The sequence below is a fragment of the Vulpes vulpes genome, chromosome 2 (genome assembly GCF_048418805.1).
Source record: "Vulpes vulpes isolate BD-2025 chromosome 2, VulVul3, whole genome shotgun sequence".
Classification (NCBI taxonomy): Eukaryota; Metazoa; Chordata; class Mammalia; order Carnivora; family Canidae; genus Vulpes; species Vulpes vulpes.
The window spans coordinates 163,838,009-163,865,301 of record NC_132781.1 but is presented as its reverse complement, the minus strand read 5'-3'; the positions used below and the strand labels follow the sequence as shown (position 1 = coordinate 163,865,301).

The 27,293-nt window shown below is 66.3% G+C and overlaps 1 protein-coding gene and 1 long non-coding RNA gene across 2 annotated transcripts; one reads left to right on the top strand and one right to left on the bottom strand.

The window, feature by feature from the left end:
* Positions 1-39: 39 nt before the first annotated feature.
* Positions 40-27,293, top strand: TNFRSF1B (TNF receptor superfamily member 1B). Its single transcript, XM_072751166.1, has 10 exons — positions 40-202; positions 16,611-16,710; positions 18,303-18,431; positions 18,671-18,820; positions 19,267-19,360; positions 19,689-19,927; positions 20,445-20,522; positions 21,284-21,318; positions 22,885-23,065; positions 25,265-27,293. Exons 1-10 carry the CDS (start codon positions 125-127, stop codon positions 25,549-25,551), a joined length of 1,371 nt encoding a protein of 456 aa, XP_072607267.1. The 5' UTR covers positions 40-124; the 3' UTR covers positions 25,552-27,293.
* LOC112929721 (uncharacterized) lies at positions 8,584-12,403 on the bottom strand. The gene is made up of 3 exons (XR_003236973.2): positions 12,266-12,403; positions 10,878-11,838; positions 8,584-10,525 (listed from the first exon to the last, which is right to left on the bottom strand). It is a non-coding gene; the product is annotated as an uncharacterized lncRNA (long non-coding RNA).

Below are 27,293 nucleotides of genomic sequence, written 5' to 3'. Positions count from 1 at the left end.
GCCACCTGCCTCCCTCCCGCCCGCCGCCCGCCGGCTTTCGCTTTCCGTCCGAGGCGCGGGAGGCAGCGGAGCGCGGGGAGGAGGCGCGAGGGCGACAGTCGGGGCCGCCCGGGCCGCCCGCACCATGGCGCCCGCCGCCCTGTGGGCCCTGCTGGCCGCCGGACTGCAGCTCTGGGGCGCGGGGCGCGCCGTGCCCGGCCAGGTGGGTGCCTCGCGCCGCCCTCGCGCCCCGGCCGCGCTCCCCCCACCCCTACCCGCCCCGGGGCGCCCCGGCCCCGCTCCCCCCACCCCTACCCGCCCCGGGGCTCCTGGCCCCGCTCCCCCCACCCATACTCACCCCGGGGCACCCCGGCCCCGCTCCCCCCACCCATACTCACCCCAGGGCACGCTGGCCCCTCTCCCCCCACCCCTACCCGCCCCGGGGCGCCCCGGCCGCGCTCCCCCCACCCATACTCACCCCGGGGCACCCCGGCCCCGCTCCCCCCACCCATACTCACCCCAGGGCACGCTGGCCCCTCTCCCCCCACCCCTACCCGCCCCGAGGCTCCTGGCCCCGCTCCCCCCACCCATACTCACCCCGGGGCACCCCGGCCCCGCTCCCCCCACCCCTACCGGCCCCGGGGCGCCCCAGCCCCGCTCCCCCCACCCCTACCGGCCCCGGGGCGCCCCAGCCCCGCTCCCCCCACCCCTACCCGCCCCGGGGCACCCCAGCCCCGCTCCCCCCCACCCCTACCACCCCGGGGCACCCCGGCCCCACTTCCTCCACCCATACTCACCCTGGGGCACCCCAGCCCCGCTCCCCCCACCCATACTCACCCCGGGGCACGCTGGCCCCTCTCCCCCCACCCCTACCCGCCCCAGGGCTCCTGGCCCTGCTCCCCCCACCCATACTCACCCTGGGGCACCCCGGCCCCGCTCCTCCCCACCCCTACCCGCCCCGGGGCACCCCGGCCCCGCTCCCCCCCCACCTGCCCCAGGGCGCCCTGGCCCCGCTCCCCCCCACCCCTACTCGCCCCGGGGCGCCCCGGCCCCGCTCCCCCCACCCTTACCCGCCCCGGGGCACCCCGGCCGCATTCCCTCCATCCCTACCCACCCCGGGGCACCCCACAGGGGCTCAGGGCAAACAAGGTGCTGCCCCCGCCAGCAAGACGACCATGGCTCATGCACCCAGACCCCCGCCAGGGCACACGTGCACTCGGGCCTCGAACCCAGGTCCCCAGGACGGCCCCGGGCTGCTCCCCACTAGAGCCAGGACCCCACCGGGCAGGCAGTTCCATACCAGGGTGCTGTCCCCACTGGGGCTGCGGGCACCCTCTTCAGACTTCCTCCTCCTCTGGGCTATGGTTTTCCTCTTTCTTAGAAATACCAGGGCTGTGCCCTGAAAGAACAGGGCCAGGTGTGCAGTAAGCGCCTAATAAGGGCACAGGAGGGCCGTGGGCTGACTCCCGCGCTCTTTGCACAGACCCCCCTCCCCAGGACCAACTTGGGGTGTCCGGGGACCATTTCAGAGCCTGTGCTCTGTGGGCTCTGGGTGATGGGGAGGAGACAGTGTCTCCAGGGCCCCGTGGGCTTAGTTCTGGGGACACAGGAGGTGAGGGGGGCCTTCTGGGCGTGTTATCAAAGGCACCCGGGGTCCCTCAGGGACTCCAGGAAGGTGGAGGAGGTGCTGGTCAGCGTTACCTGCACCCACCTCAGTAGCAAGGTGGAGCGTGCGAGGGGATTGCTCATCCTTTGCCTTCTGGGGCTGTCCCTGTACCCTGGTGGGACAGAGTAGCCCCATTTCACAGAGAAGGCAAACAGAGGCTCGGGGAACTTGTGTTTCATGGAAGGGCATGGGGGGCGCCCTTCCGTCAATCCGCCTGGCCTGGCTGGGGAGGTGGTGTGCCCTCGCGCCTTCCGTGGTGCCCTTACGCTGATGGACTCGCCGTGTGCCCACCCAGGTGACCACCTTGGCCGGGCGGACGGGGGAGGTGGCACTGACTCATGTGGTGAGGCGGAGTGATTCCCTGGCTGTGACTAGAGACGGCTTTAGAGTCCGGTTCTTGAGGGCAGAGGCTGGAGGCCGCGGGGCCAGAACTGACTCCCCCGCAGTGGGTGCCAGGATGTGCCCTGGGGCGGCCTCAGAGGCTCAGAGCTCAGAGCGCAGGAGCGAGCCACAGGCCCGGGCCTGGAGAGGGCTCCCGGGGAAGAGGAGCAGGCCCGAGTCCCGGGGCAGCGTGGGGGCCCTCCCCACCAGCTCTCGTCCCTGCCCGGGTGCTCCCCGGCCTGGCGCCGCTCTCTGGCCCCGCTGCCCCCCCCCTTCCCTGTGGATCGACCCTCCTGCGGGGGGACCTCCGTCCCTGCCCATCCCTGTCCGAGCAGAGCCTCCTCTGGCCTCCAGGGGCAGAGGCACAAATTGCCCCGAGCGTCCGAGGTCGGAGTGAGCCGTGATCTGGGTTCTCCTGCCACCTCTCGCCCCCCATCCCCCGGGCGCTGTCCCCCTCCCACTCCCCTCGGTCTCCCAGCTGGATCTTCTGCTCTTCGCTCCTCCTGAGGACAGACTCTCTTCTGCTTTTAATCCAGTCTGTCTGACCCACCCACCTCAACAGATGGAAATTTCCTGGACTGCAGGGCCCATGGGGTCCTCCTCCCCCTCGGTAGTCCCACAGTAGCTCCTTTTTTTTTTTTTTTTTTTGGACTAAGTGCCAGGCACTGTCCTCGGCCTTGGGAATCTCACTGAAGGCTTCCTTACGGCGCCTCCTCAAGGGGCAGGTGTGCAAACCGAGGCCCCAGGGATGGGGTGACATTTCCCAGGACTGTGGAGCCGGGGGCGAGCGGGGGCTGCGGGGACCGAGCGCGGAGCTCCTGTCGCTCTGGCCTCCCCGTGTCTGTCTGCCCGCGCCTCCTGCCCACCCCCCAGGTCCCGCATGCTCCCTGTGAACTCAGCAAGGTGGCTGTGAGGAGGGAGCCCCCAGGAGACCTGGCGGCAGGTGTGGCAGGCTGGCTTTGCCACCAGGGCTCTCGCCTCCTTTAAAAGCCGTGTTTGCTGGCTGGCGTGGACACGTCACTCCCTCTTCTCATTCGGGCATCGGGCAAGTGACCGGCAGGAAAGCTGGCAGGGTAGGCGAGCACTCGGTACCCTCCGGGGGTGGGCGGCCCGGCCGTCGGGCTGTCTGCTCCTCGCTGGGGGAGGGGCCCACCTCCTGCCGCAGCTCCTGAGGCTGCGGGGCCACTGCGTGCCTCTTTGTTACCCAGGGCCCAGGCCACCTCAAGTCTAGGGGAGCGCCGGGGGCTCCCAGACTGGCCTGGGGATGGTGGTCTTTGGAGTGGAGGTGGCTGAGCGGTGTCCGTGCTGACCCGGAATGTTCGTTTGGCCTGCCCGACGTCCCGGAGGGGCACCTGCCAGCTGATGAGGCTGTGGCCTGGCAGTGGGGCGCCCCAGCACAGGGCCGGGGCAGGCGGCTGGACGCCCTACCACGGTGCCACTCATTCATTCCCCCAACATGTGTGGACACCTTCTCCAGGACACCCTGGTGCTGGGCTCTGGGGACCCCGAGATGCTCCAGCCCTGCAGGAGCCCCACTACCAGGGGTTGTGGACCTGGGCGCTGCCCCACCTGCCCTGGTGAGCTGGGCCACGGCAGTGAGCCTCCGTCCTTTCTCCTGTCTGTGCACCTTGCTCTCCTTCAGAGCCGGGTGCGTGTGAAGGGCATCGCAGCAGATACGGCCGAGAACCTGCCCGCATTTTAGTGTCGGGTGGTGACCCTCACCGCCGTCCTGGGGCCTGACCCAGGGGCTCCTGGAGCACTGTGTTTCTCCAGGGTGGGGCACCTTTTAGGGTCCTGACCATCCAGTGTTTCCTGGGGGCATAGCCAGGAAGGTTGTGCATTAGGGGGGGTGGGTGGGGGGAATTTTGATGCCAGCCATGGTGTGTGTGTGTGTGTTACATTTAGTGCTAGTTCTCAGTTTTATGCCATGCTGGCTGCTTTTCTGATCCTTGAGCATGCCACACAGACGCCTACCTCAGGGCCTTAGCACTTGCCTCTGCCTTCATCTTGAATGCTCCTCCTACTGATATCCTCTGGTTTCATTCACTCCACTTCCTTCTGCTGAAAGAAATGATTCTCAGAGAGCCCTTCTCTGACCATCCTGCCTAGGAGAGCTCCCCACCAGGTGCCCTCCCTCCCCTGAACTGCTTTGTTTTCTTTTAAAATATGTTATTTATTTATTTGGCAGAGAGGTAGAGCCAGAGAGCGCACAAGTGGGGGGAGCGGCAGAGGGAGAGGGAGAAGCAGGGGCCCTGACGTGGGGTGCAATCCTGGATCCCAGAATCGTGACCCGAGCTGAAGGCAGACAGGCAACCGACTGAGCCCCCCGGCGCCCCTCTGCTTCGTGGTCTCATGCAACACCCGTCATCTGTCCTATTTCTTTCACTTCCGTTGCTCCTGCCTACTGGAACGTCAGCATCGTGAGGGCCGGGACCTGCCCTGGGCTCGCAGCCCAGAACGGGGTTCCTAGCACACGTGACACTGGGCCACGTGGCTGTTGTGGGGCTGTCCTGCGTGTAGGATGTTTAGCAGCATCCCTGGCCTCCACCCACTCGACGTCACTAGTCACCCTGCTTTTGTTGTGGCAAAGATGTCACCCCTAGTGTAAACGTCCCATTGCCCTGGTCGGGAACCAGCGGCTTGGAACAGGGCCCGGCATGCAGTAGGTGCTCAAACATGTTGAATACGTGGGCAACAGTTCACTTGAGTTGCGGAACCGCCCCGTGTTCTGGGTGAGACAGAAGAAGTGTGAGAAGCCAGGGGTGGCGGGGCTGCTTCCAGTCCGTCCCCTCCGTCCCGGGTATTTCTCGGGGCTCCTCCTCATGCTGCACTCGGGTCTGTCTAGGCGCGGGTGCTCTCCCTAGAGTGCTCCTTCCTGTCCCCGACATCCCCACCCGAGCTCGTGATGGGGCCACCCACTGGCAGTGACTCAGGGCCCCTGTCCGCATGTGACTTGCCCAGAAGCAGGCAGGGAGGGAAGCTGGGGCTTGGGGAGGACAGTGGGGTGCCACCAGCGGAACGGGAACCGGGTGGAGGTGCCGGCGCCCCGAGTTCCGGCCACCCGGGCTGGCCATGGGGAAGCGGAGTTGATGACTTAGGGGAAGGGCCCAGGCCTCAGAGTCACAGGGCCCTCAGCTCGGTCCCTTCCCCCGCCTCGGGGACTCTGTGGTCATCGCGCTGGCTCCCGGTCGCTCGGAGGTGCTCCCCGGGCTCCCCCAGATCCCCCTGCTCCCCCGGCTCCCCGGCTCCCCAGCAGCCACTTGCACGTTTGTGGCTTTGCAGGGCCTCACCTGACTCCGGGTTGCGGGGTGCTCTGGGTGAGGCGGGGCCCTCTGTCCCTGAGCCGTGGGGCCCCAAGGCCTGGCCTGCCCCGAGAGCAGCCTCCCGTGTGCCTACCCTTGCCCAGCGGCCTTTCCTACCCTGGCCCCCACCCTGGGGCCACCCATACTGGCCGGTCGCCTGTGCTCGGGGCCTGAGCTTGCGGCCACGGCTGTGGGGTCAGTAAGGCCCACCCCCAGTCCTTGAGGATGGCAGGTGCTTTATGACATTTGAGGGTGAGCGAGGGGGTACATTCGGTGTGGCGCCGTGGACCCTGATGACCCAGGCCTCAGCCTTCCCGCCTGCGGGATGGGCCTTCCGGGCTGTCTCTAAAACCTCGTCTCCCGCCTCTGTGCTCCTGAACCTCTGTTTGCTCGTAACCCCGCAGAGGGAGAGCCCGTGGAGGATCGTCTGAGGCCAGGCCGACCGTTCTCGGGGCTCTGAGGGACTTCTGAGACAGCGAGGCTCCAGCAAGGAGCCCCGGCCTGTCAGGAGAGCAGCGCTCCCAGCCGAGCGCGGTCCTGGGCTTGCGTGCCGGCGCCCAGGTCCTTCGCTTCTCTGGGGCTCGGCATCCCAATCTGAAGCCTCCCGTCGCCCACCCCGTTGCCCACCCCATTACCTATCCTGTTACCCACCCCCTTACCCATCCCGTTACCCACCCCATTACCCATCCCGTTACCCACCCCATTGCCCACCCCGTTGCCCACCCCATTACCTATCCTGTTACCCACCCGTTACCCGCCCCCTTACCCTCCCCCTTACCCACCCCGACATTCTCCTGGATGTCGGGCAAGTGCCGGCTCTGCACATGCTTGCCACAGGCCACGGCCGAGGGGTGAGGGGTTTGGAAGTTCCCCCAGGAAGGAGAGCCCAGCACCCCGCGCTGTTCCTGGCTTGGCCTCCCAGACTGCCTTCCTGCTGACCTCAATCCCCTTGGCTTTGCTGGAACCTTCTCCCTGACCCAGGCGCCCTTAGCATCGAGGAATCCTGGCTGCCTGTCCACTCGCTTCCGAGATGCAGCAGCTCCAGGCAGAAGGGGATTCACGGGTCCCCTGCCTCCCTGCCCCTTAGTAAGGTTTGGAAGCCAGGCCTGTCGGGGCCCGAGACCGTGGGTGTGTGTGCACCGTGGGTCTCTGCTGCAGGGCCGGCTGTCTGGGAACTCCCAGTTCAGGGAAGCCTGGTGGGGAGCGACGGCTTCCTCGAAGAAGTGCCTTGCCACCTGCATCGGGCACCTGCCCTCCGAGCTGGTTTGGGGCCCTGCCGGCCTCCTCTGCGGCCCAGGGCTGTGGGCATCGCCTCCTCTGCGGCCCATCGCTGTGGCCCGTGGGGTTGGGCCTCTGAAGCGCAGGGCCCACCTCCGGAGCCCCACAGTCATTTTCCACCGTAGTGTGTTGTGAGGTCATGGGGTGGGGGTGGTGACATCACTGTGGTTTGGGGCTCTCGGGTGACGCACCTAGTAGGAGGAAGTGTCTGTTTACCGACCGACCGGGGTTTGGAAGACTAGGTTTCCTCCCGCCCCGAATGTGAGCGGTGCTGGGGGAGCCGGGTGGGGGGCAGCTGCCCAGGAGGCCCCAGGCTGCAGCTGTGGTTGGCCTCTGCCCTGCTTTCTCGATGAGGGGGGACACCGGCCCGCCACCGCCCCGGGCCTCCACATCGGCTTTGCGGAGGTGGAGGGGTGGGGACAGATGTGTCTCAGGTGTCACCCGTGCAGGTTTATGATCCCTAGACGGTTGGCTCCATCTCCAGAACGAGAAGGCCCATCAGCCAGGTCTCCCATGCCAGGTGATGGTGCGGGCACGGAGCGAGGCTGCAGACGCCCCTCCCGGGCCCCCGGTGGGCCCGCGTGGGGCAGACGGGCGTGTGGAGGGCCCTCTGGCTTCAGGCCCCGCAGGCGGGTCTGTTTCTGGAGCGCTGGGTCCTCAAGAGGCCAGCAGACCCCGGAGCCGGGGCCCTGGTGGCCCAGCGGTCGACCAGAGACGCAGCAGAAATCCCCAGGGGCTTTTGTTTGTTTTCCTTTGCTGTCCAGACAGTGGCCCACCGTGTGTTTCAATCTGAGCTTGGCCCTGGTGGGTACGGCTGCTGTGGCCGCGGGTTCAGGGAATCGAGTGGGCCTGGGGGGCAGGGGGCGTCTGGGGACAGGCGGGCCATGCGGGGTCTCTTCTGGGCCGTCCGTGGGAGGCCTTCTTGGGGAGGTGCCAGAGGCTGCCGACGTGACCGCAGCCCGGGGCCGGGGCTCTGAGGCCTGGTCCTGGCTCAGCCTCCTGCTCTGCAGGGCTCGGCCCCTTTCTTTCTCCTCGCGACCCTCAGCGGCCCGGACCTGGCCCACCCTGCCTTAGAGTCCTTTGGCCCCAGGTGCTGGGGGTGGTGCTGCACCGTGCGGGGTGGGGGATCGTGGCTGTGGGCAGAGGGGGGCGCAGCCCTGGCCTCCGCGTGGCCCCACTCCCACGGCCCCACTGTGGACCTGACGGTGACTCCGAGGCGGGGCTGTTCCCAGCACCTCACCTTAGGTAGCGGGAGGCCCCTGCACCGCCGGCATCCTGGGCGCCCCCGTTTGGCCTTGCTCCTGCTGACCCACAGCAGAGACTCCGTCCGCTCGTTCCAGGAGCCTCTTGCCTGCTGCTGCAGCCTCCTGCTCCCTCCTGTCCCCCCCCCCCATCACCCCCATCTAGACGGCCCTTTGGTCACTGCCCTCATCTTTTATTGTCACTTCCCTGCCTCTGCCCCTGATCCTGTCCTCTCTCAGGTCCTCGTCCTGCAATGACCACACCGGGATCCCTCTGAAAGCTGAGCCCTGAGGGTGGGTGGGGTGGGGATGAGTGGGTACAGGAGGGGGCAGGCGTGGAGGGAGGCAGGGCGGTGGCTAGACTGTCGTAGCTGGGGCGGGGCGGGGGCGTGGGAAGCCTGGCCAGGAGCAGGGACGGCACAGGGGGCTGGGGTCGCGGGGGACCAGCTAACGCAAGCAGCGGGACATGTAGACTGTGCTAACGGTGGGAGCCCCGGCGATCTTGGGAGCGTCTACTAAATAGTTATCTTTCTCTCTTTTTTTTTTAATGGTTTTATCTATTTAGTTGAGGAGGGAGGAGGGGCAGAGGCGGGCTGCCGGGCTGCATCCCGGGCCCTGAGATCATGGCCTGAGCCAAAGGCAGGCGCTGAGCCACCCGCCCCCCACCCCGGGCGCCCAGCACTTTCCGTGTCCTATTTCCTGACCGCCCACCCCAGCCCCCGGAGCGGATACTGTCTGCGGATGAACAGACGTTTATTAAACAGACGAGGTCTCGTGCTGCTGGCGAGTAAGGGGGGGTCTGAATTCAACGTGCTGTCAGGGGTTGGGGCAGTGGGGAGCCACTGCTGGTTAGAGAACCAGGGAGGGGCCAGAGCAGAGTGGCGGGGAGAGCAGCCTGGAGGGGCAGTGAAGCAGAGGGGGCCGAGGGGGCCGCAGCGGGACGGGCTGCAGGGAGGGCTAGGGCCGTGGAACAGGCTGGGACAGAGGCCCTTGGGAGGCGGAGTTGAGTCTGTGTCCCACCCTGAAACGCAGGGTCCCTCTGCCCTCGGCCCTGTGACTGGCCCCAGCCAGAGCCAAGTGACTGGTCACCATCAGAGCCAATGGGGCCACAGGGAGGGCGTGGCCGGGGCTCGGAGACCCTGGCGGGGGACCCGCTCATGTCAGGTGTGCCCGGTGTGCAGGGAGGTGGGCCCTGCACGGGGCAGGACCTTCCGGGGGCGGGGGCTGGGCCAGGCCTTCTCCAGGCGCTCAGTCCTCACGGCCCCCGGGAGGGGGACCCGCAGGACCCGCATCTTATAGGAGGGGCAGCCGAGACCCCGGTGTTGAGCTCTCTGATCACTGAGGCAGAGCCAGGATCCCACCGCGGGCGATCGGAAACCTCCCCCGGGGATGCGATGGTGGTCGCTGGCTGGGAGGGCTCCCCAGCTGAGGACAGACCCCTCCCTCCTGGGAGCCCTCTCCTGCGGCCCCCCCCCAGTCCCATGCTGGCTCCAACTCGTTTTGACTCCTTAGAAATGAAAACCTTTGCTTCCGTTAAACAGTTCAGCATCTGTTAGGCGCCTGCTGTGTCCTGTGCAGGGGCCGGGCCGGGCCAAGCCAAGCCAAGAGCAAGGACCTACCAGAAGCCCTGGGGGTGTGGGGCGCTCACTGCCAGCCACGCTCAGCCCTCCGCGGCCGTGTGGCGGGCGCTGCGTCTGTCCGTCCCGTCCTACCGGTGACAGGCCCCAGGCTGCAGAATGGCCGGGCTGGGATTAGACCCGGGGACCTTGAGCTCGGGCCTGAGGGCAGTGGAGCAGGTGGTTTTAAGCCGGGCCACGCTCGGCTGGGGGCAGGTGGCTTCGGGTCCTTCTGGAAAGACCACGAGGAAGGAGGCTGTGGCTGGAGGGGATGCCGAGGCTGGGGGGGCAGGAGCTGAGGAGATCGAGGAGGCCACTCAGGCAGGCCAGTGGGGGGAGGGGGTGCAAAGGGGTGCCCCCACCCCCAAGGAGCCAGCGACCACGCCCTGCCCGAGTCCAGCGCTGGCACTCGGCACAAGGCCCGGCCCCAAGAACCGGATACCAGCCTGGGCTTCCTGTCTGCCCCGGGCTCACTTCTGAAGCGACATCACAGGCAGGAGGCAGGGAGTGGGATGTGTCACCTCCGGCCGCCGCCTGTGATGTGGTCTGCCTTTTCTGACGCAGATGCTGTTCCTCTCCATGACGGCAGACGAGCCTCTGCTGCGCGGGCCCAGCTCGGGCTGGCCTGACCTGGCCGCACCCCGCAGTCCCCGGGGCTCCCGTGAGCCCCCAAGGACGGGCCCCAGACGGCTCTGCAGCTTCCTCGGGCGCCGCGGGGGCCAGCGGCTGCCATGCAAATGATGGGGTTTCTCTATTGCTTGAAGATGGTTTCCAGCTGTGTAGGGGTCTTGGGGTCCCACAGGCGCCTCCGCCCTCCCACGGCTGCACCTCCGCCCCTGGGGCCCTGGAGGCCCCCCGGGACAGTCATGCACCCGCCCGTGCCTTGTCACTCAGTGTTCCCAGGGGAGTCCTGTCCTCTCGGGAGCAGGACAAGACAACAAGGCATGAAACCGTCCGAGGACACGGAGCAGATGTGGCCGTGACTAGCTGCTGTCTGCCCCTTGCTGGCGATCTGTTCTCGGACGTACTGTCGAACCTCCAGAAGCCTCTATTTCTGCATCCCTAAAATGGGGTAACATTGACGACTTACGTCAGCTTGGGGATAAACGAGAGGATGCACGAGGTGCCCAGTGCCGTGTGTATACAGCAGGTGTTTATCCTGGGGCCGCGCCCCCGCCCCCATCTTTCTGACTCTGTGAACAGGGTAGGTTCGAGGGGCACATGCTACTCCCCAAAGCCCGAAGCTTCTCCCTGGAGCCCCTTCCCTCCTCCTCCCCTCCCTGCCCTCTCCCTGCACGCAGGGGTGCTCCCGAGGGAGCCTGAGGGAGCCTGGGAGTGCAACCCCCTTCCCGATGATACTAGCATCTAAGCTGGAGGGGGGGTGTCTCCAGAAACTCAAAAAGCCTTGACAAACCCCAAAGACAGTTGCACCCGTGGTGGCAGGAAGAGCAGAAGGCTCCGTCCCCCGTTGCAGAGCTTTCAGAGGACAGTGTCCTGCAGCAGCTGCGGCTTCTCCTTCCCCTGCTCGGCCTTCCTCTCTCTCACTGTCTATTTATAAATAGGAGAAGGGACTGAGGGCCACCACCTTGGGGTACATTCGGGGCTGGGCCCCGCTCCAGGAGCGGGGAAGACGGGAAGTCATCTGGTGCAGGGTTGCCCAACTGCCCAAGAGAGCGCTGACTCAGCCTCCAGAATTTGCCTTGCAGGGCTGCCCGGCTGATGGCTGATGGCCCTGGTGGCGCGGCCACCTTGCCCGGTGCTTCCTCCCGCCTCCCGGTGCCGCCGCTGTGGTTTCTGCTCCTCCAGGGGGAGGGTGGGGAGGAGGCCAGGAGGGGAGGGGCCGCCGCAGGGACAGGCAGTCCCGCTGGCCGGGAGCGTGGTCTGGCTCTCCGTGTGGCCCTGGCAGGTTCTGAGGCTCGCTGGCCGTCAGGAGCTCACAGCCGTACTACTGCCCCTTATTCCGGACACTGTCCTCTGGCCACTTAATCGCCCTCCAGGCCCTGGCTTTTGGCCACCCAGCCAGGCTCTTTGTTTGGGGTCCTGTCGCCCCTGCAGGTGTTGCCCTTGAGTGAAGCCCCTTTGGGACGATGCAAGGCCACTGCTCCCGGGGGCTCTGGCCCGTGGGACCCTCCTCTCTGCCCCAGTTGGGCCTCCAGCCACTGTCACGGCAGCTGGCCTGCCACCGTCTCCTGACTTCGGTCCTCGAGGAGTAGGTCAGCGTGGGTGGCCCTCCAGCTCCTAGGGTCACAGGTCAGCCTCCCCACACTTGGCCTCAAGGTGGGCGGGGACCCCCTCCTTTACAGGGCGGCATCTAGCACCGCGCTGGCCCCGCACAGCTTGCTGCCCAGTCTTGTCCTCGCCTTGTCCATTTTCGGCTGAAACCAAGCAGAAGGAGCGGTTCTAACACTCCGTCTGACACAAGTCTACCACTCGGGGCCTGTGCAGACCTGAGCGCTCCCCCGGGGGTCCCCGGACCCTGCCTGTGCTCCTCCAACAGCCCCGGGAGGAAGCAGGGCAGGGCCTTGTGTCACCATTTTACAGGTGACGGTGTTGAGGCTCAGAGAGGGGGACACCCACACGTCCCCCAGGACCAGTGCACACCCAGACCCCCGCCCGGGATGCCGGGGGTCTGCACCTCGGGTCCCTCTGCTCCCAGAGGCCACTTGCACAGGTTGCCCTCACGCCGGGAAAGGAAGGAGGGGCAGGGGCTGGGGCCTCCCCCAGGCCCCAGCCTGGCCTCACACCCCGGCGCCACCTCCCAGCTCATTCAGTCTTTCCGAGGCCTCTCGGCCACCCACTCACCACCCGGTCCTCTGAGGTCTGGGAGGGGCCTGAGCCTTCTGACCAGAGCTGGAAGGAGCTTAGAGCACCGCCAGGCGCAGGTGCCGTTGCCAGGCCAGGAAACAGGCGCAGAGAAGGCAGGCCCTGCCCACCTGAGAGGGGTGCCTGAGGGGGACAGGGTGGGGGCACCTGTGGGTGGGCCTAGGGGGTTGAAATCCAGTCTTCCTGGGGCGGAGCACGCAGGCACCGTGATGCCAGGGAGGAAGCGCGGCTGGAGGCGAGGAGGCCATTGAGGCACAGTTTCCATCTGTGACTCGGGGTAATAACAGCCCTGAGCTCACGGGTGGGTGCGGGCCAGAGGGGCGGGGCGTGGGGGCAGCTCTTCAGCCTGGCCTCCACCCAGCATGGTCCCCACGTCCGGCAGGCAGCAGGGCAGGGGCGGGGTGTGCGCTGCTTGCCCCTGACTTCGTGCAGCGTCACTGGGAGGCTGGTCCCCGCCCCTGCCTGGGCCCTGCGGTCTGCCTGCGCCTGGCACGGGGCTCCTGCTCCTGCTCGGCTGTGCCTTCGCCCTGCCGCCCGCCGCGCCCTGCCCCTGCCTGCCGGGGGGGAGCCCCGGCTCAGGTGGCAGGTGTCCCACGGGCTGCAGTTGCGGAAGACCCGCCTGTACCGAGGCTCCTGGGGGGGTCACCTGGGAAACCGGCAGGAGCTGAGGGCAGAGGACGGGGCCTGTGGCGGAGAGGGGTTCCCTGCGCTGGGCCATGATGTGTGCGTCAGAAACGGAGCCCGATGGGGCGCCTGGGCCACTTGGCTCAGGTCCTGATCCCCGGGCCTGGGATCAAGCCCAGTAGTGGGCTCTCTGCTGAGCAGGGCGGCTCCCTCTCCCTCTGCCCCCCCCTTCTCTCTCTCTCTCTCTCTGTCTTTATCTCTCAAATAAATAAATAAAATCTTAAAGGAAAAGAAAACAAAGGAAAGAGCCCGAGTTAGAGACCCTGTGTGCCCGGTGAGCCAGGGCCCCAGTGCCTGCTGGGCGTGGAGGTAGATGGATGGGGCGCGGCGCCGCAGTGACCCCGGGACGAGGGTGAGGGTGTCGCTCTGTCTGCAGTCCTGAGGAGGAGACCAGAGGTTCCTCCAGCGGGACCAGGACGAGAGGCACGACCCAACTCCACCCCAGCCTTCTTGGATGACCTCAGACAAATGGCATGACGTCCCTAAGCTGTGAGATGGGCGCACACCTGCCCTTGGGGTGGAGGTAGGGTTCCATAGCCCTGCACCCGGGCCGGCACATAGTAGGTGCTTATTGAATACCCCGCGGTTGGTCTTCCTCCAAGGGCCAAAGCAGAGAACCCGGAAGAGTGATGGCGGCCACATTTTTGGGGGGGCCCTGGGGGTCCTGAGTCTGTGTCATGGGAGAAGGGAAACTTGGGTGCCTGTTCTGGGGCCCTCATTAGAGAAGGAGGCAGGGGAGGGGGCAGCAAGGAGTGCGGGTCGCGTTGTAGGCTCAGGCACGCCCCCTCCCCTCTGAGCAGCTGCGCTGTGGACATTGGGGGGAGACCCCCCCCCAACCCCGGATCTGGGCACACGGTTGCTCCTGGGAGGCAGCAGGTGCTTCTTCTGCAGGTTTCTCCTGTCCTGGGAGGAGGGAACCCGGGTTGAGCAGAGAGAAGGGAGCTGCTGAGGCTGGTGGGAGGCCTGAGGCCTGTGGAGGGGGAGGGCCAGGCCCGGACGCGGCCCACCCGCCTGCCCGCCTGCCAGCAGCCACCAGCCTCTGGAATGGCCTAGAACTTGTGGGAGACCAAGGAGGTGGCTTTGCTGCTTTCCATCCCTATTTTGCACATCACAAGTGCCTCATACATTGTATGTTAGATGGGCCCTCCCAACCCCCTCCCCTCCTCCCTCCCCTCCCCTCCCTCCCCTCCCTCCCTCCCCCCTCCCCTCCCTCCCCTCCCTCCCTCCGCCCTCCCCTCCCTCATCTCCCTCCTATCTCGCCCTCCCCTCCATCTCCCTCTCCTCCTCTCCCTCCCCCCTCCTCTCCCCCTTCCCCTCCCTCCCTCCTCTCCCTCTCTTTTACCCTTCCCATCCACCGGCCCACCCCTCCCCTTCTCTCCCCATCACCACACTGGGTCACATCGCCTGCCAGTTAAATGAGTGATTAACAGTCATCAGTGATTTCCAGATTTTTACCTGAAAACTTGTATGTTGAAAAATGGGGTTTGCTAAACTGAGTAAATTGAGTACTATCCAATTTATTTCCTCATTTTAAAATGTCAGAGCTGCCGTGTGGGTGGGTGATCTGTGGGTCTGAGTCCCTGCAACAGCAGCCGAGGGATAGAGAAGCTTCCACGGCCCAGTGTCCCCAGAGCCGGCTGCCACCTTGTGGGGGCCTGGAGGGAGGTGGAGGTGGGTGTGCCGGGCCCAGGCCTCCCCCAGGCCCCGCCAGGCCCCCCCAGGCCACTGCGGGCTCCGCAGGGCGGGGAGTGACCTTTCGTCCTGCTCCTCTGCTCTGCGAGGGGCTTTCTGTTCCTCATTGTTATGCCCTGACGGCCGCGGTTTGTTTCTCTTCTGTCCAAGAGGATCCACAGGCCTGGAGGTTGCTCAAGGGGGGGCTGACGGGGCGCCAGCAGGAGGGAGTGTCGGGAAGGATGCTCAGTACAGAATCTACAGGAAGAGACCCTGGAGGGGAGGCCTCGGGCGGTGCGGGGCGGGGGGCAGGGGGGGCAGGGGGTGGGGGGCGGGAACCCTTGGGGCAGGGAGCGCAGCCTTGGCCGCCACGGGCGGGCCCTTTCCCGGCAGGACTTTGGACCCTGACAGGAAATCCTCCCCCTCGGCGGACAGGCCTGGGGCTGCGCAGGAGCTGCCCTGAGGGTCTGGCTTCTGGGGGTTCTCGGCCCCACGTGAGCGCCGCCCCTGCAGTAGGAGGGGCCCCCCCTGCGCTCGCGGCTGCCCCCACCCTTGGTACCAGGGAGCGGGTGACAGGGCGCTGCAGAGGGTGGGACCTCTGTGCCCAGGGCCCCCAGCGCTTGCTGTCGGTGGGGGTGGGTGTCGGGTGTCGTGTGTGCCGCCAGGGGGCTTCTTTGCTTGTTTTCTGTCCGTGGTTGACTCAGGGCTCCTGGGCCCAGGGTCTGGGGCACTGCGGGTGCCTCACCCCGACGGCGGTGCCCTGAGCCCGCCGGGGGGCTGTGAGGAGCGTGTGGACGTGTGTGCACACGCGCAGCCACGGGCACGGATGTCCCCTTTCTAGGCCCTGTGTCGGCAGCAGGGTGCCCGCCACCATCGCCACCACCTGTGCCTTCCTGGCGTTACCGCGGGGGCTTTGGCGCCGGGCCTGGGCCGGAGGTGGGTCGGGGAGGCCGCTGCCGGGTGCCCCCCAGGAGGGGCGCTGCCCTGGAGCCCCCACGCCCACGGGGAATCGCGGACTTGCCCCCACCCTGCAGGCTCACAGGGCACCCATGGGGGGCGCAGCCAGTGTGCCGGGGCCCCAGGGGAGGTCCGGACTTGGGCTCCCAGGTCCTTCGGGGCGGCCCTGGGCTGGGGAGGCCCCGTCACAGACAGAGATGGGCTGTTGTCGGAGGAGGCCTTGGGGCAGAGGCCTGTGGGCTGGGAGGCCCAGCCCTGGGGGGCGGCCGGTACAAGGGGGCCGAGTGGGCTGCGTAGCGCCCGCGGGCTAGAGCCCCTGCAGCGCTTGGACCCGCACCTGGCACCGCACATGTGCTCACGCGGGGGACCCGTCATTGCTGTCACCGAGAGCAGTCGTCCGCTGGGCCCCAACCCTGTGCTGCGAGCCCTGCATTGGAGTCTGAGGGCCTAGAGATGCTGGGGCTGTGGTTTGCGTGCCTGCCTCGAGGACGTTTGCGGAGCGTGCATGCGTGTGCAGGCACATGCGCGTGGATGTGTGCACACAAGCGCGGGGGCCCCGTGCACCCACCTGCCCCACGTTGGAGTGAGCCCAGAGGGGGAGGAACCTGCCACAGCCTGGGGGAGTCAGGGAGGACTTCCCGGAGGAGGCAGCACTCAGTTGGAAGCACCCAGGGGCGATTCCCGGGGCAGAAGGGAATAGGAGGCATCCTGGGCGGAGGGCTGCTTTGTGCTGAGCACCGTGGTCCTCTGTGGCTGAAGCCACTGCCCTGTGGGCAGCGTGGGGGCCTCATATCTGTCCCCTGGAGTGTTGGGAGCCACCCTGGGCTCCGGCCAGGGGCTCAGCCACTGCTGAGGGAGCGAGAGGAGGCAGCAGAGGGTGGGGACTCTCTGCCTATCTTTCCCTCAGGGGGAGAAGCCCCCACGTCAGCGCAGCCCCAGCAGGGCCCCAGGGTGGCCGTCAGGTGGCCGTCGGGTGGCCACGCTCATGGCTGTCCTGCCCTCCCTCTTCCAGGCCGCGCTGCTCCCCTACGTTCCGGATCCGGGAAGCTCATGCCAGCGGAGCGAGTACTTCGACCAGAGGACCCAGATGTGCTGCAGCATGTGTCCGCCTGGTGAGGGCTGGGCCTGTGGGGGCCGGTGCCCCGCAGGGAGGGAGGGTGCGGCCGTGGCCCTCTGCTAACTGAATTCCTTCTGGCTCACCAGTTGGCCCCGTGCTGCCTCTCGCTGCAGGGCCTTCACCTATTCTGTTCCCTCTTCCTGGCACAACTCCCAGCTCCCTCCGCCCCGGGTTGGCTCCTACTTTTCCTTTGGACCTCAGCTTGGATGTAGCCTCCTCCAGGAAGCCTGTCCCCCCTGCCTGGTCAGATCTGGCTCCTCCTCTGAGCTCCCACTGGCCCCCCGACCCCCCCAAGGGGAGCTCTTCCCCCACAGTCGTGGCCTCCTCTCCTCTGGCCTCCACTGTGGGCTCCTCTGGAACCGGGACCGTGAGCTCGTCCGCAGGATCTCGGGCCTGGCGTGATGCCTGGCACGTGGGGGTGCAGAGTGCATGTGTGGGCGAACCCACGAGAGCCTACCCCGCACCGAGGGGGGGCCAAGGCCTAACCCAGCTGGGAGAGCAGAGTGGCTCACTCCTGGTGACCCAGGCACGCGTTCATTCATACGTCCACTCCCGTACCGTCCAGGAAGCATCCGCTCGGTGTCGGGCACTGGGCTACGGGCTGGCGGGACAGCAGAGAGCAGGGCACGCGAAATCCTCACCCTCGTGGGCTGTGTATCTAACAGGCACAGACGAGCCAGCGGAGGAAATGCATGTGTGCTCCTATCAGACAACAAGGCAGGGGGACGCAGAGGGAGACAGAGCGGGACACGCTGTTTTATAGGTGGTGGTCGGGGAGGGCCTTTCTGAAGAGGCGACACTTGGGCAGAGACATGCAGGACGTGAGGGACTGGGTTATCCAAATATCCCGTCAGGCTGGAGAAACAGCACGTGCAAAGGCCCTGAGGTGGGGAGCCTGTCTGGTGAACTTGAGGAACGGTGAGGCCAGTGTGTTCCCCAGAGAGAATAAGTTAGCAGGGGCCGTGGTAAGAGTTTAGGTTTTGTTCTACAGAAGCCATTGGAGAGCCTTGGGGCCATTAGCCTGAGGCGTGGGTGGGCACACAGGTACTTGTCATCTCCCCCGTTTTAGGAGACCTCACAAGTGACGCTTTTTCTGTTAACTGGCAGGGGCTCTGTAGGAAGTCAGTGGATTAGCAGAGCAGTGCATATGGCAGGATGGGCTCAGGGTTGGCTCCGGAGTCGTCCCGTCTCCTGGCTCGCCTTCCCTGCACGCACGCAGGAGTCCCGCGTCCTCGTCCTTGACAGGAAACCAGGGGCTGCGTTCCCACCGCTGCTGTCCTGCTGGTTCGCACCCACAGACGGAGAGTTTTAGCCGACCATAAACCAGAGAGGAGCCAGCCAGCCAGTTCTCACTCAAGTGTGATTGACTAGCAGCAGGCGGTTCCAGTGATGGAATCCCAGGCATCTGGGAAGAGCAGAGGAAAAGGGCGTTTTATGAGCCTCAGGGCTTTGGAGGTGAAGCGACAGCTGGGGCCTGTAAGATGTGAGAGCCTGGTGAGGGGCCGGAGCCCTTCCCAGGAGGCCTTGGCCTGGCGTCAGCAGGCTGGGGGGGGCACTGACCGCGGCCCTTGCCCCTCACTTTCCCAGGCTCCCACGCACGGCTCTTCTGCACCACGACCTCGAACACCGTGTGTGCCCCCTGCGAGAGCAGCACGTACACCCAGCTCTGGAACTGGGTTCCCGAGTGCTTGAGCTGCGGCTCCCGCTGCGGCGCCGGTGAGCGGGCTCGGGGGGGACGGGCTGGGTCCCCGGGGCCGTTTCCACGCGCCAGAGCCCGAGGTCTGCGGGAACAGCCCTTCCCTGTGCGGGGGGTGGGCGCAGGGGGAACCGTGCCTGGGCGCACAGGCCGCCCCGGAGGTGGAGACGAGCGAGCCCGCAGTCTTGGGGGGCCCTGGGCAGGGCAGGGCAGGGCCGTGGGAGGCGGGCGTGACCCTGGCTGCCCCCGCCTCTTGTAGACCAAGTGGAGACTCAGGCCTGCACGCGGGAGCAGAACCGCATCTGCGGCTGCAAGCCGGGCTGGTACTGCACGCTGAGGAGGCAGGGAGGGTGCCGGCTGTGCGCGCCCCTGCGCAGGTGCCGCCCGGGCTTCGGCGTGGCCAAACCAGGTACGGGGCCGGCGCGGCCTCGGGGACCCCGGGGGCCTCTGCTTCATGGGTGTCGAGCGTCTGCCGGCCAGGTGCCTGCTGCCCACCAGCTGCCCTCCCCGCCCCTCCCATGCCCGCACACTGGGTTAGGCGCCCCCTGCCTGGGTGCTCGGCCTCGGGGACCCGGAGAGGGACCACGTGAAGCCCGAAGCTCCCGGAAGATCCGCTGGTGCCCCAGAAGATGAACCCACATGATCCTGGACACCAGGAGCTCCCTAGCATTGGTTAAACAGCAGAGCGCCCAGCTGTGTGTGTGTGTGTGTGTGTGTGTCAGACGCACACGTGTGTGTTCTAAGGGGCAGAGGTGCAGACCGAGGTCCCCAGGCCCCTCACACGTCTCCTAGGGCTCCCGGGCCAGGCCCGCTCGTTCCACTGAGTTAGTGACGGGTTCCACGTTTTTCCTGAAGGAACTGCAACGTCAGACGTGGTGTGCGCTCCGTGTGCCCCAGGGACGTTCTCCAACACGACGTCATCCACAGATACCTGCCGTCCCCACCAGATGTGAGTGGCCGGTGGTCCGGTTCTGGAGGAGCAGGGAGGGCGGCCCCCGGGCGGACGTGCCCCGGGACCTGAAATCCCCCATCCGCTGCCTCGGGTTGAGGCGTCAGGCAGCCTTATCCACCGCCAGGATGGCTCTGTCCTGCGCCGCGGGGTGCGCGGGTCCCAGCGCAGCTGGCAGGGGTCTAGCGGCCTCGCCCTGCAGGCCAGCGCGGGCGGGGGCAGCACGGGGCAGGCCAGAGGGTGGGGGGCACGGATACTGCTGGGAGTCCCCGGCTGCCCTGAGTGAGCCCGGCCACACCGAGCCCTCCCGGCCTGTGTTGTCCCGCAGCTGTAGCTCGGTGGCCGTCCCTGGCAACGCCAGCATGGATGCGGTGTGCTCACCTGCGCCCCCCACCGTGAGAACGGCCCCACGCCCCGCCTCCACGCGGCAGCCAGGGTCTACGCAGCCCGGGCCCGCGGAGCCAACGCCAGGACCCAGCACGCCTCCTCGGACCTCCCTTCTGTTCCCGGCGGTCCCCAGCCCCCCAGCCGAAGGGCTCAGCACAGGCGACATCTCGCTTCCGATCGGTCAGCCTCCCGCCTCCCTCCCTTCTGTCTCAGAGTCCTCCCCCCCCCCCCCCAGACCCCACTGCGGGCGGGACCTGTCGTCTGTCCTGGACGCAGGTGGTGGTGAGACGTGGCCTCTGCTGCGACCCGAGACCTGGGGCTGTCACTGCTGAGAACCGCGGGTGGGGGGGTGCGTCAGCGTTTTCTCCGCCAGGGCGGAGGGCTCCCGGGCGCTGTCTCAGGTGGTCTTAGTAATGGGGTCGGGGCTGGGCCACCTCATGGGCTTCCCTCTGGGGTGAGGACTACGTGGGCCGCAGAGCTCAAACCGGTGACCCCGGGGACGAATGTGGCCGACACACACGGTTAGTTTGGTGCCTGGTTTTGGGCTGGTTTGTCGTGTAATTAAATTGGAGAGCCTCCGACTGGGCTTGCCCCTCCCGTGACCCCCGGACACCCCTGCTCACTGGCTCAGCTGCCCGGCCCCTGGTGCCGGCCTTCGCTGTCTGCAGCTGTCTTGAGCTTCTCTTTTTCCTTGTAGGACTGATTGTAGGTGTGACGACCTTGGGTCTGCTGATAATAGGGCTGGTGAACTGCGTCATCGTGACCCAGAAGAAGAGTAAGCTTTCATTCCCTCCTCTAATGCTTTCATCCATTTGTTCTGGAGGCTCTCCTGGGTCCTCTTGTGAGCCCAGCACTGGGCACAGCCCTGGGGGTCAGATGGAGCTGGAAACGGCAGGCCCTGGTCTGTGGAGCTCAGAGCCTGGGGCAGAAGGCAGTGCCGCTAACTCACCTGCTAAGAGACACGATGCCATCAGAGCAGTCCCAGGGGGTGGCAGTCTGGGGCTCTTTTTTATTTGTTTTAAGATTTTATTTATTCATGAGAGACACAGAGAGAGAGAGAGGCAGAGACACAGGCAGAGTTAGAAGCAGGCTCCATGCGGGGAGCCTGATGTGGGACTCGATCCTGGGACCCCGGGGTCACGCCCTGAGCAGAAGGCAGGTGCTGCACCGCTGAGCCACCCGGGGGGCCCCGGCAGTCTGGGAGTCTTGTCTGGAAATCCTGGGGATCTTCCTGGGCTTCTGGGGCAGGAGGCATGTGAGCCGCAGCGGATTTCCACGGGTAGATGTGTACAGGACAGGAAGGGCACCCGAGGACGAGCGCACAGCGGGAACGAAGAGCGGGCGCTAGAGAAGTGGTTGGCGCCGCGGAGGGGCACGGGCCGGGGCCCCCGTGTACCTCGTCCGGGGGTGATTGCCACCCCAGGGCTGGGCCTTCTCTGAACGGCTGTGCTTGGGCCCCGTGCTCCCCCCTCCTTACGCCTGTGTGGCTCGAGGAAGCTGCTGTCCCTGACGTGACCCCCTCTCTCTTCTCTGCAGAGAAGCCCTTCTGCCTCCAGGGAGAAGCCAAGGTGGTGAGTGCTCCTCTGCCCTCCCCCTGCTCCTCCCCCTGCTCCTCCCCGCTCCCCTGCTCCCCTTCCTGCTGGGCTGGCTTGCCTTCTGGGGGAGCAGTGGATTCTGGAGGCCGGTGTCCTGTGTCCGTGTTGGCCCTGTGGGCGGAGCGAAGGCCAGCCCGTGCTCGTCCTCGGGGTCAGGCGGCCGTCCGGGGCCGCGTCAGAGAGCGGGGCGCCCCCATGCTGCCCCCCGACCCCGGGTCCAGGGGGCTGGGAGGGGTTGGCCCGGGGTTGAGAGGGAGGCTGGGGGTCTGGGCCCTGCGTCCTGCCCTCGCTTCCACCAAAGCTGCTCGCCTTTGATCTTTCTACGAAGTAGGGTCTGTGGGGGCTTCTGCTGGAGCCGAACCTGGGCCGTGGGCTCCTGATGGGGTTGGCACGCCTGGGCCGTGGGCTCCTGGTGGGGTTGGCACGCCTGGGCCGTGGGCTCCTGGTGGGGTTGGCACGCCTGGGCCGTGGGCTCCTGGTGGGGTTGGCACGCCTGGGCCGTGGGCTCCTGGTGGGGTTGGCACGCCGTCCCAAGCGACCAAAGCGGAGGGGCCTTATTTTTCTCACAGTGTGGAGGGTCGAGGGGTTGCCAGCTGCAGGGACCAGTAGCCGCGTCCCTGCGGGAGACCGCGGCCCCCAGCTCTGCCCCCTGCGGCAACATGTGTCCTCTTGCGTGGGGCCTCACCCCGTGAGGTCGTGGTCCCCCCTTTGTACATGAGCGCCGGGTTTGCGGCGGGCGGAGGGGGCGGTGCCCGCCAGCCACCGGGCCTTTTACCAGGACGTCAGACGGTGTCCCCGGAGCCCTGGCGGCCTTCTCCTTCGTCTCCCTGGCCGGAGCGGCGTCACAGGCCCCGGCCGCTTTCCCAGCCTCGGGGGTGGGGGGGGTTGTGGGCGCTGGACGGGCTGTAACCCCTACGTGGCAGGCGGGTCACAGTGTTTACCCAGCGTACAGACGAGGACGGAGTCCCAGCGCCTCCCCCCAGTCACCGTCCCCTCGGGCGAACTTTCTCCGACGTCTTGGCGTCGGGGGCTCCCTGCGCACGGGCCCCTCAGCCTTACTGCAGGCCTCCCCGCGGGACACCAGCTGCGTCCTTTCTCGGGAGTGACGGCCAACAGCGTCTCCAGATGCTGCTGAGTGTCCCCTGTAGGACACACGCCCCGATCCAGGACGGAGCGCTAGGGACGCGGCGGAGCCCCCGGGGGCCTAGTAACAAGGTTCCCACAGGAGCCGGGAAGTCCCGTCCTCCTCTGGGCCTCGCCTGCCTTCTGCGCAGAGCCCTGCACTGCCCCTAGGGCTCTGGTGGACGGGGCTCTGCCACCCCCCCCCAGGGCTCGCAAGCCCAGGGCAGCCAGATGCTGATCCCAGAAACCACACAGAACCCCGCGTCCGGGGACGGTGTGGAGGGAATGGGCAGCCGTGGGCAGAAGCGCCGCGTGAATCACGGCCACCGCCTGCTGATGTCACGGGGTGCCGCTGGGGTGCCCAGGGGAGGAGGGGAGCTGGCCCCACTCACCGCACCCCCTTGTCTCCCGCCTCTCCAGCCTCACCTGCCCGCCGATAAGGCCCGCGGCAGCCCCGGCCCCGAGCAGCAGCACCTGCTGACCACGGCGCCCAGCTCCAGCAGCAGCTCCCTGGAGAGCGCAGCCAGCTCCCAGCCGCCGGCACCAGGCACCGGGAAGGCCCATGGGTCCGGGGAGGCGCAGGCCAGCTCCAGCAGCTCAGGTGAGAGGTGGGAGCCCACCTGGCTCCATCCCCCGCTCTGTGCGCCTCCTGGGCCTTGTAGACAAACCCCGCCTTGTAGACCATCCCAGCTCGTCCTCGGAGTCCCCGATATCCAGGAGGGGGTTTTCCTGTGTGTTATGGTGTATAAGTGTTACGTGTCCTAACATCACAGCATCATGATGCGTTCTATAATGTTTATTATATAGCATCTGGATTATCTATTAAATACTACTATATAGTGTTATCTTAAAACCTATTGTATTTGACAGATGTGGCCCCGGAGGCCCAGGGAGGCTCAGGAGCTCGTCCCGGGGCACACAGCTAGTCAGAGGCAGGAGATCCCCCTGGGCTCTCAGGATCCAGAGCCCTGGGGTGGAAAGCTGCGTGAATAGTGGTGTCTCCAGGGCTCCACTCGCTGTGGCCCGTCGCCCAGTCCCTTTGGGCCTGAGGCATCAGGGCTGTGGGGACCTCATGGGTTCTGGAGAAGCCCAGGCCCCATTTACACAATGTATTTTGCTCTGGACCTGGTCTGTGACAGGGTCACCCGTGGGGAGAAGCCTCAGTGCCCCCGTTGGAGGGAGGTCCTGCCCCCTTCCCGAAAGCCTGGGGCTCCCTTGGGTGTATTTTGCAGGGGCAGGTGAAATCCACGGGCCTGCGTGTCCGTCTCCCATGCTGGCGGGAGGTCAGGGGACGGCAGTGGGTCGGGTCCTCCCCAGACGCCTCCCTGGCCGCTCTGGTGCCTTGGGAATCTGAACAGGCTCCTTAACCCTGCTGAGCCTCCGCTTCCTCGGCTGCGGATGAGCACGGCATCCGGCTGGCGGGGCTGCGGCCTCTGCCTCCCTGCCGCCTGGTTCCGGGAGCCCCTGCCTCCCTGCCGCCTGGTTCCGGGTCTGCGCCCTCCCCGGCTGCCTCACGCACTGAGGTGCCCACCCCGGGGGCGCCGGCCCCTCCCGCCCTCATCACTGGGATGCCTTGCCGGAGCCCCCACCCCAGCCTGAGAGCTCCCCACGGAACGGGTGGCCCGTGGTCCTAAACCTTCACTGGATGAGCGCCCGAGACTCCAAAGAGAAACTCCTGGCCTTTGAGTCTTGGAATCATCTTTCTGATTTCCTAGTGACATCTCTTCCACAGTCCTCCTGGTGTGGCCTCCCCTGTGGCCTGGAGGTGGACCCCGACCATGTCTCCCGCCCCTCCTACCCTCTGCCCCTGCTCTCTGTCCCCCCAGCTCGTGTCACCTCTGCTCCTCCCCTCCTCCCGCCCCCGCATCTCTCGCTACCATGGGAACGTGTGGTGGTGCCCACGTGTGTCGTTCCCCATCCGCCCCTGCAGCGTCTCAGTCACCGTGTGCAAAGGCCGCAAAGGCCGTGGTGACCGAGTGACATTTGGATGCTGTGGTGGCTCAGGGTGGAAATTTCCTTCTGCCCCCTTAGTGCAGCCGTCCCTCCCCTGGCCTGTCTGGGGCTGTTCCGAGCAGTGCCGCTCCGGCTCCCTCCTGCTTTCAGGCTCCCAGGAGCTGGAGACAGACACCCAGGCCGCCCCGGGCGCCCCTGACAGCAGGCGTGGCTGGGTGCTTGGCCGGCCCCGCAGTAAGAGCAGGAGCAGCTCTCCTCGTAGTGGGGCATGGTGCATGCAGCCCCTTACACCCAGCATCCAGCCCCCCTTACACCCAGCATCCAGGCCCCCCAGCTGGTGGGGACACTCAAGGTCAATGTTTCAGCTCCATGAGGGAGAGGGAGTGATTTCCAAACCCTTTGGTGTTGACTTTACCACAAGTGGACAAGGAGCCAGTGACAGAGAGGTCTCGCCTTTTCCTGGTTGGTGTGGCCAGGACTGCTGAGGCTGCCTGCGGTCCCGAAGGGGACTCCTCATAGTCCTTGTCCGCTGCATGACCCGGGTCTGTAATGCCCACTTCCCGTCCGGCTCCCTTCTCTGACTCTGGTGGGAAGTAGGTTTTGTTCTTGGGCCCCTTCACCTGCTTTACGCAATGGGCTCCTCCCACCTGTGGGATGAGTTGCTGGGAAGTGACTTGCCCGAGGTCACACAGCAGAGCTGGATGAGCACCGTGGCCTCTCAGCTCTTGGCCTGGTGCTCCGGACCCTTTTGTCTTAAACCTGTCTCCTGGGCAGCGGACAGGCCGCGGAGACCTCCTGCACCCCAAGACCCCCCGCTGACCGCCCTCTCCCGTCTTCTGTTCGGCAGAGCCTTCGTGTGGCGGCCACGGGACCCAGGTCAACGTCACGTGCATCGTGAACGTGTGCAGCAGCAGCGGCTCCGACCACGGCCCTCAGTGCTCCTCCCAGGCCAGCCGCACGACGGGGGACGTGGATGCCGGCCCCTCCAGCTCCCCAGATGACCAGCAGGTCCCCTTCTCCCAGGAGGAGTGCCCGTTTCAGTCCCAGCCAGGGGCTCTAGAGACTCTGCTGGAGAACCCAGAGGATAAGCCTCTGCCCCTTGGTGTGCCTGACGCTGGCATGAAGTCCAGTTAGCCAGACTGGCGTGAGCTGTGTCACAGCCCAGGTGGGCTGTTCCTGGCCTTCTAGGCCCCCACCCCCCAGGACTCTGGCTCTTTCTGGGCCAAATTCCTTTAGTGGCCCCACAGCCTCAGCCTTCCTCTCATCTGCTGGCAGAAGGGTGAGGCAGGGAGAATTGTGGGAAAGTGCTCCTGGCGTGGTGTGCGTCCCTCCGGGAGGCTAGCGGGAGGCCAGCTGGACGGGGACATGCCGGCCCGCCTGGAGCCAGCCCTTGCCACTCTGAGCGCCGCCCCCCCCCCAGCTGGTCCTGTGAGTTCAGCTTCTAGAGCCCTTATTTTTGTAATTTTTTACTTTTTTAAAAAATCCCTGGGCTCTGTGCAGCCCTGGCTTCCTGGGAGGCCCCGCATCCTGCCTTCCATGGAGAAGGGGCAGTGCTTTAGCCTGATGCTGAGGCTACAGGACGGTCCCAGCATGGCGGGGGCGGGGGGTGTCCTGGATCAGATGGTTCCGTGCAGGGAGGGGATGGGGGACCCCCGGTGCAGCTTGCACCACCCCCGGATCCGTGCCTGCCAGCTTTACCTCTTGCACACGGTGGGAAATCAGACACTCGGAGGGCCCGGCCAAGCGGCCCGTGAGCGCTCCAGTTGGGGCAAGACGGCCAACCTCTAGCCAGAAATCTTCTGATTTTAACACCCGGCAATTAAAAAAAAAGAAGAAAAAGAAAAGCACCATGCAGGCCGAGGAGCCCACAAAACGACCAAGCGGAAGTCAGAGTTCGCTGGTCTCGGCCTTGACGTCACGGATTCACCTGCGGCTCCAGGCCCACCTCCGCCTCCGCCTCCCTCTGCGTCTGGTGCCACGTCTGGTGCCTAGTCTGGTGCGGCTTCCCCGAGGGAATTTCAGGAACCCGAGATGACTGAGGCCCACAGTCTCCCTCCTCCTACCTCAGCCCCCGCCTCCCGAGGAGGCTCCTCTTGGCCTCAGCACCCCCACCTTGCTGGTCCTGGAGCAAGGTGCTCTGCCTGCCGGGTCTCCTGGGGACGCGGGGCGCCGAGAGCCAGTCTTGTGTCTGTGCGTCTGTCGTGTGCTGTGGGTCTGTGGAGCCGTGTTGTTGGGTCGCCCGGCCCGCCCGAAGCAGCTGAAACCAGCAGTTCTGTCCCAGGATTCTTTCCTGTTAAAGGGTCAGCCCGCTTCCCCCACACACGCACCCCGAGTCCTGCAGGGCACGGATGCACGGACGGACGTGTGCGGCCTTGGCCGAATTCTGGAAGGAACGGGGGTGGGGTGGGGTGGGGTGGGGTGGGGGCTCCTGGACAAGCCAGCCCGGTCCCGGGTACTTGGATCCCTTGTTGAAAATTCCCCTGGACTCGGGGCTGGACTTGGATCTGAGCTCCTGGACGGTAGGCGAGTCCAGCCAGTACCATGAAGAGAAAGAGCTTCCCAGAAACCAGGACTCCCTTGGAGTCCGACGTCCGGCTACCCTGCCCCTGCCCTGCCCCTGCCCTGCCCCTGCCCTGCCCCTGCCCTGCCCGGCCCCTGCCCGGGCCCTGGCCCCGGCCTCGAGGCGGTGGAGCGTGTCTGCCCCCTGGTGGGCCGCCCCGGGACGACCTCAGGCCCCGCTGCTCTCCCAGGGCAGCTCTGACCCCCAAGGAGACCCTCCCTGGGGGGCCGCGGTTCCCAGGCTAGTTGATCCCCGAGTTTGTACTGTATCCTGGACCGCACTCCTGCTTCTAAGTAAACCTTGTTTTGTACATCGA

Coding starts and splice junctions, on each gene's coding strand:
- TNFRSF1B (XM_072751166.1), top strand. CDS start 125: ATGGCGCCCGCCGCCCTGTGGGCCCTGCTGGCCGCCGGACTGCAGCTC. Junction 19,361..19,688: donor ACCTGCCGTCCCCACCAGAT/GTGAGTGGCCGG, acceptor GTTGTCCCGCAG/CTGTAGCTCGGTGGCCGTCC. Junction 23,066..25,264: donor GGCCAGCTCCAGCAGCTCAG/GTGAGAGGTGGG, acceptor TCTGTTCGGCAG/AGCCTTCGTGTGGCGGCCAC.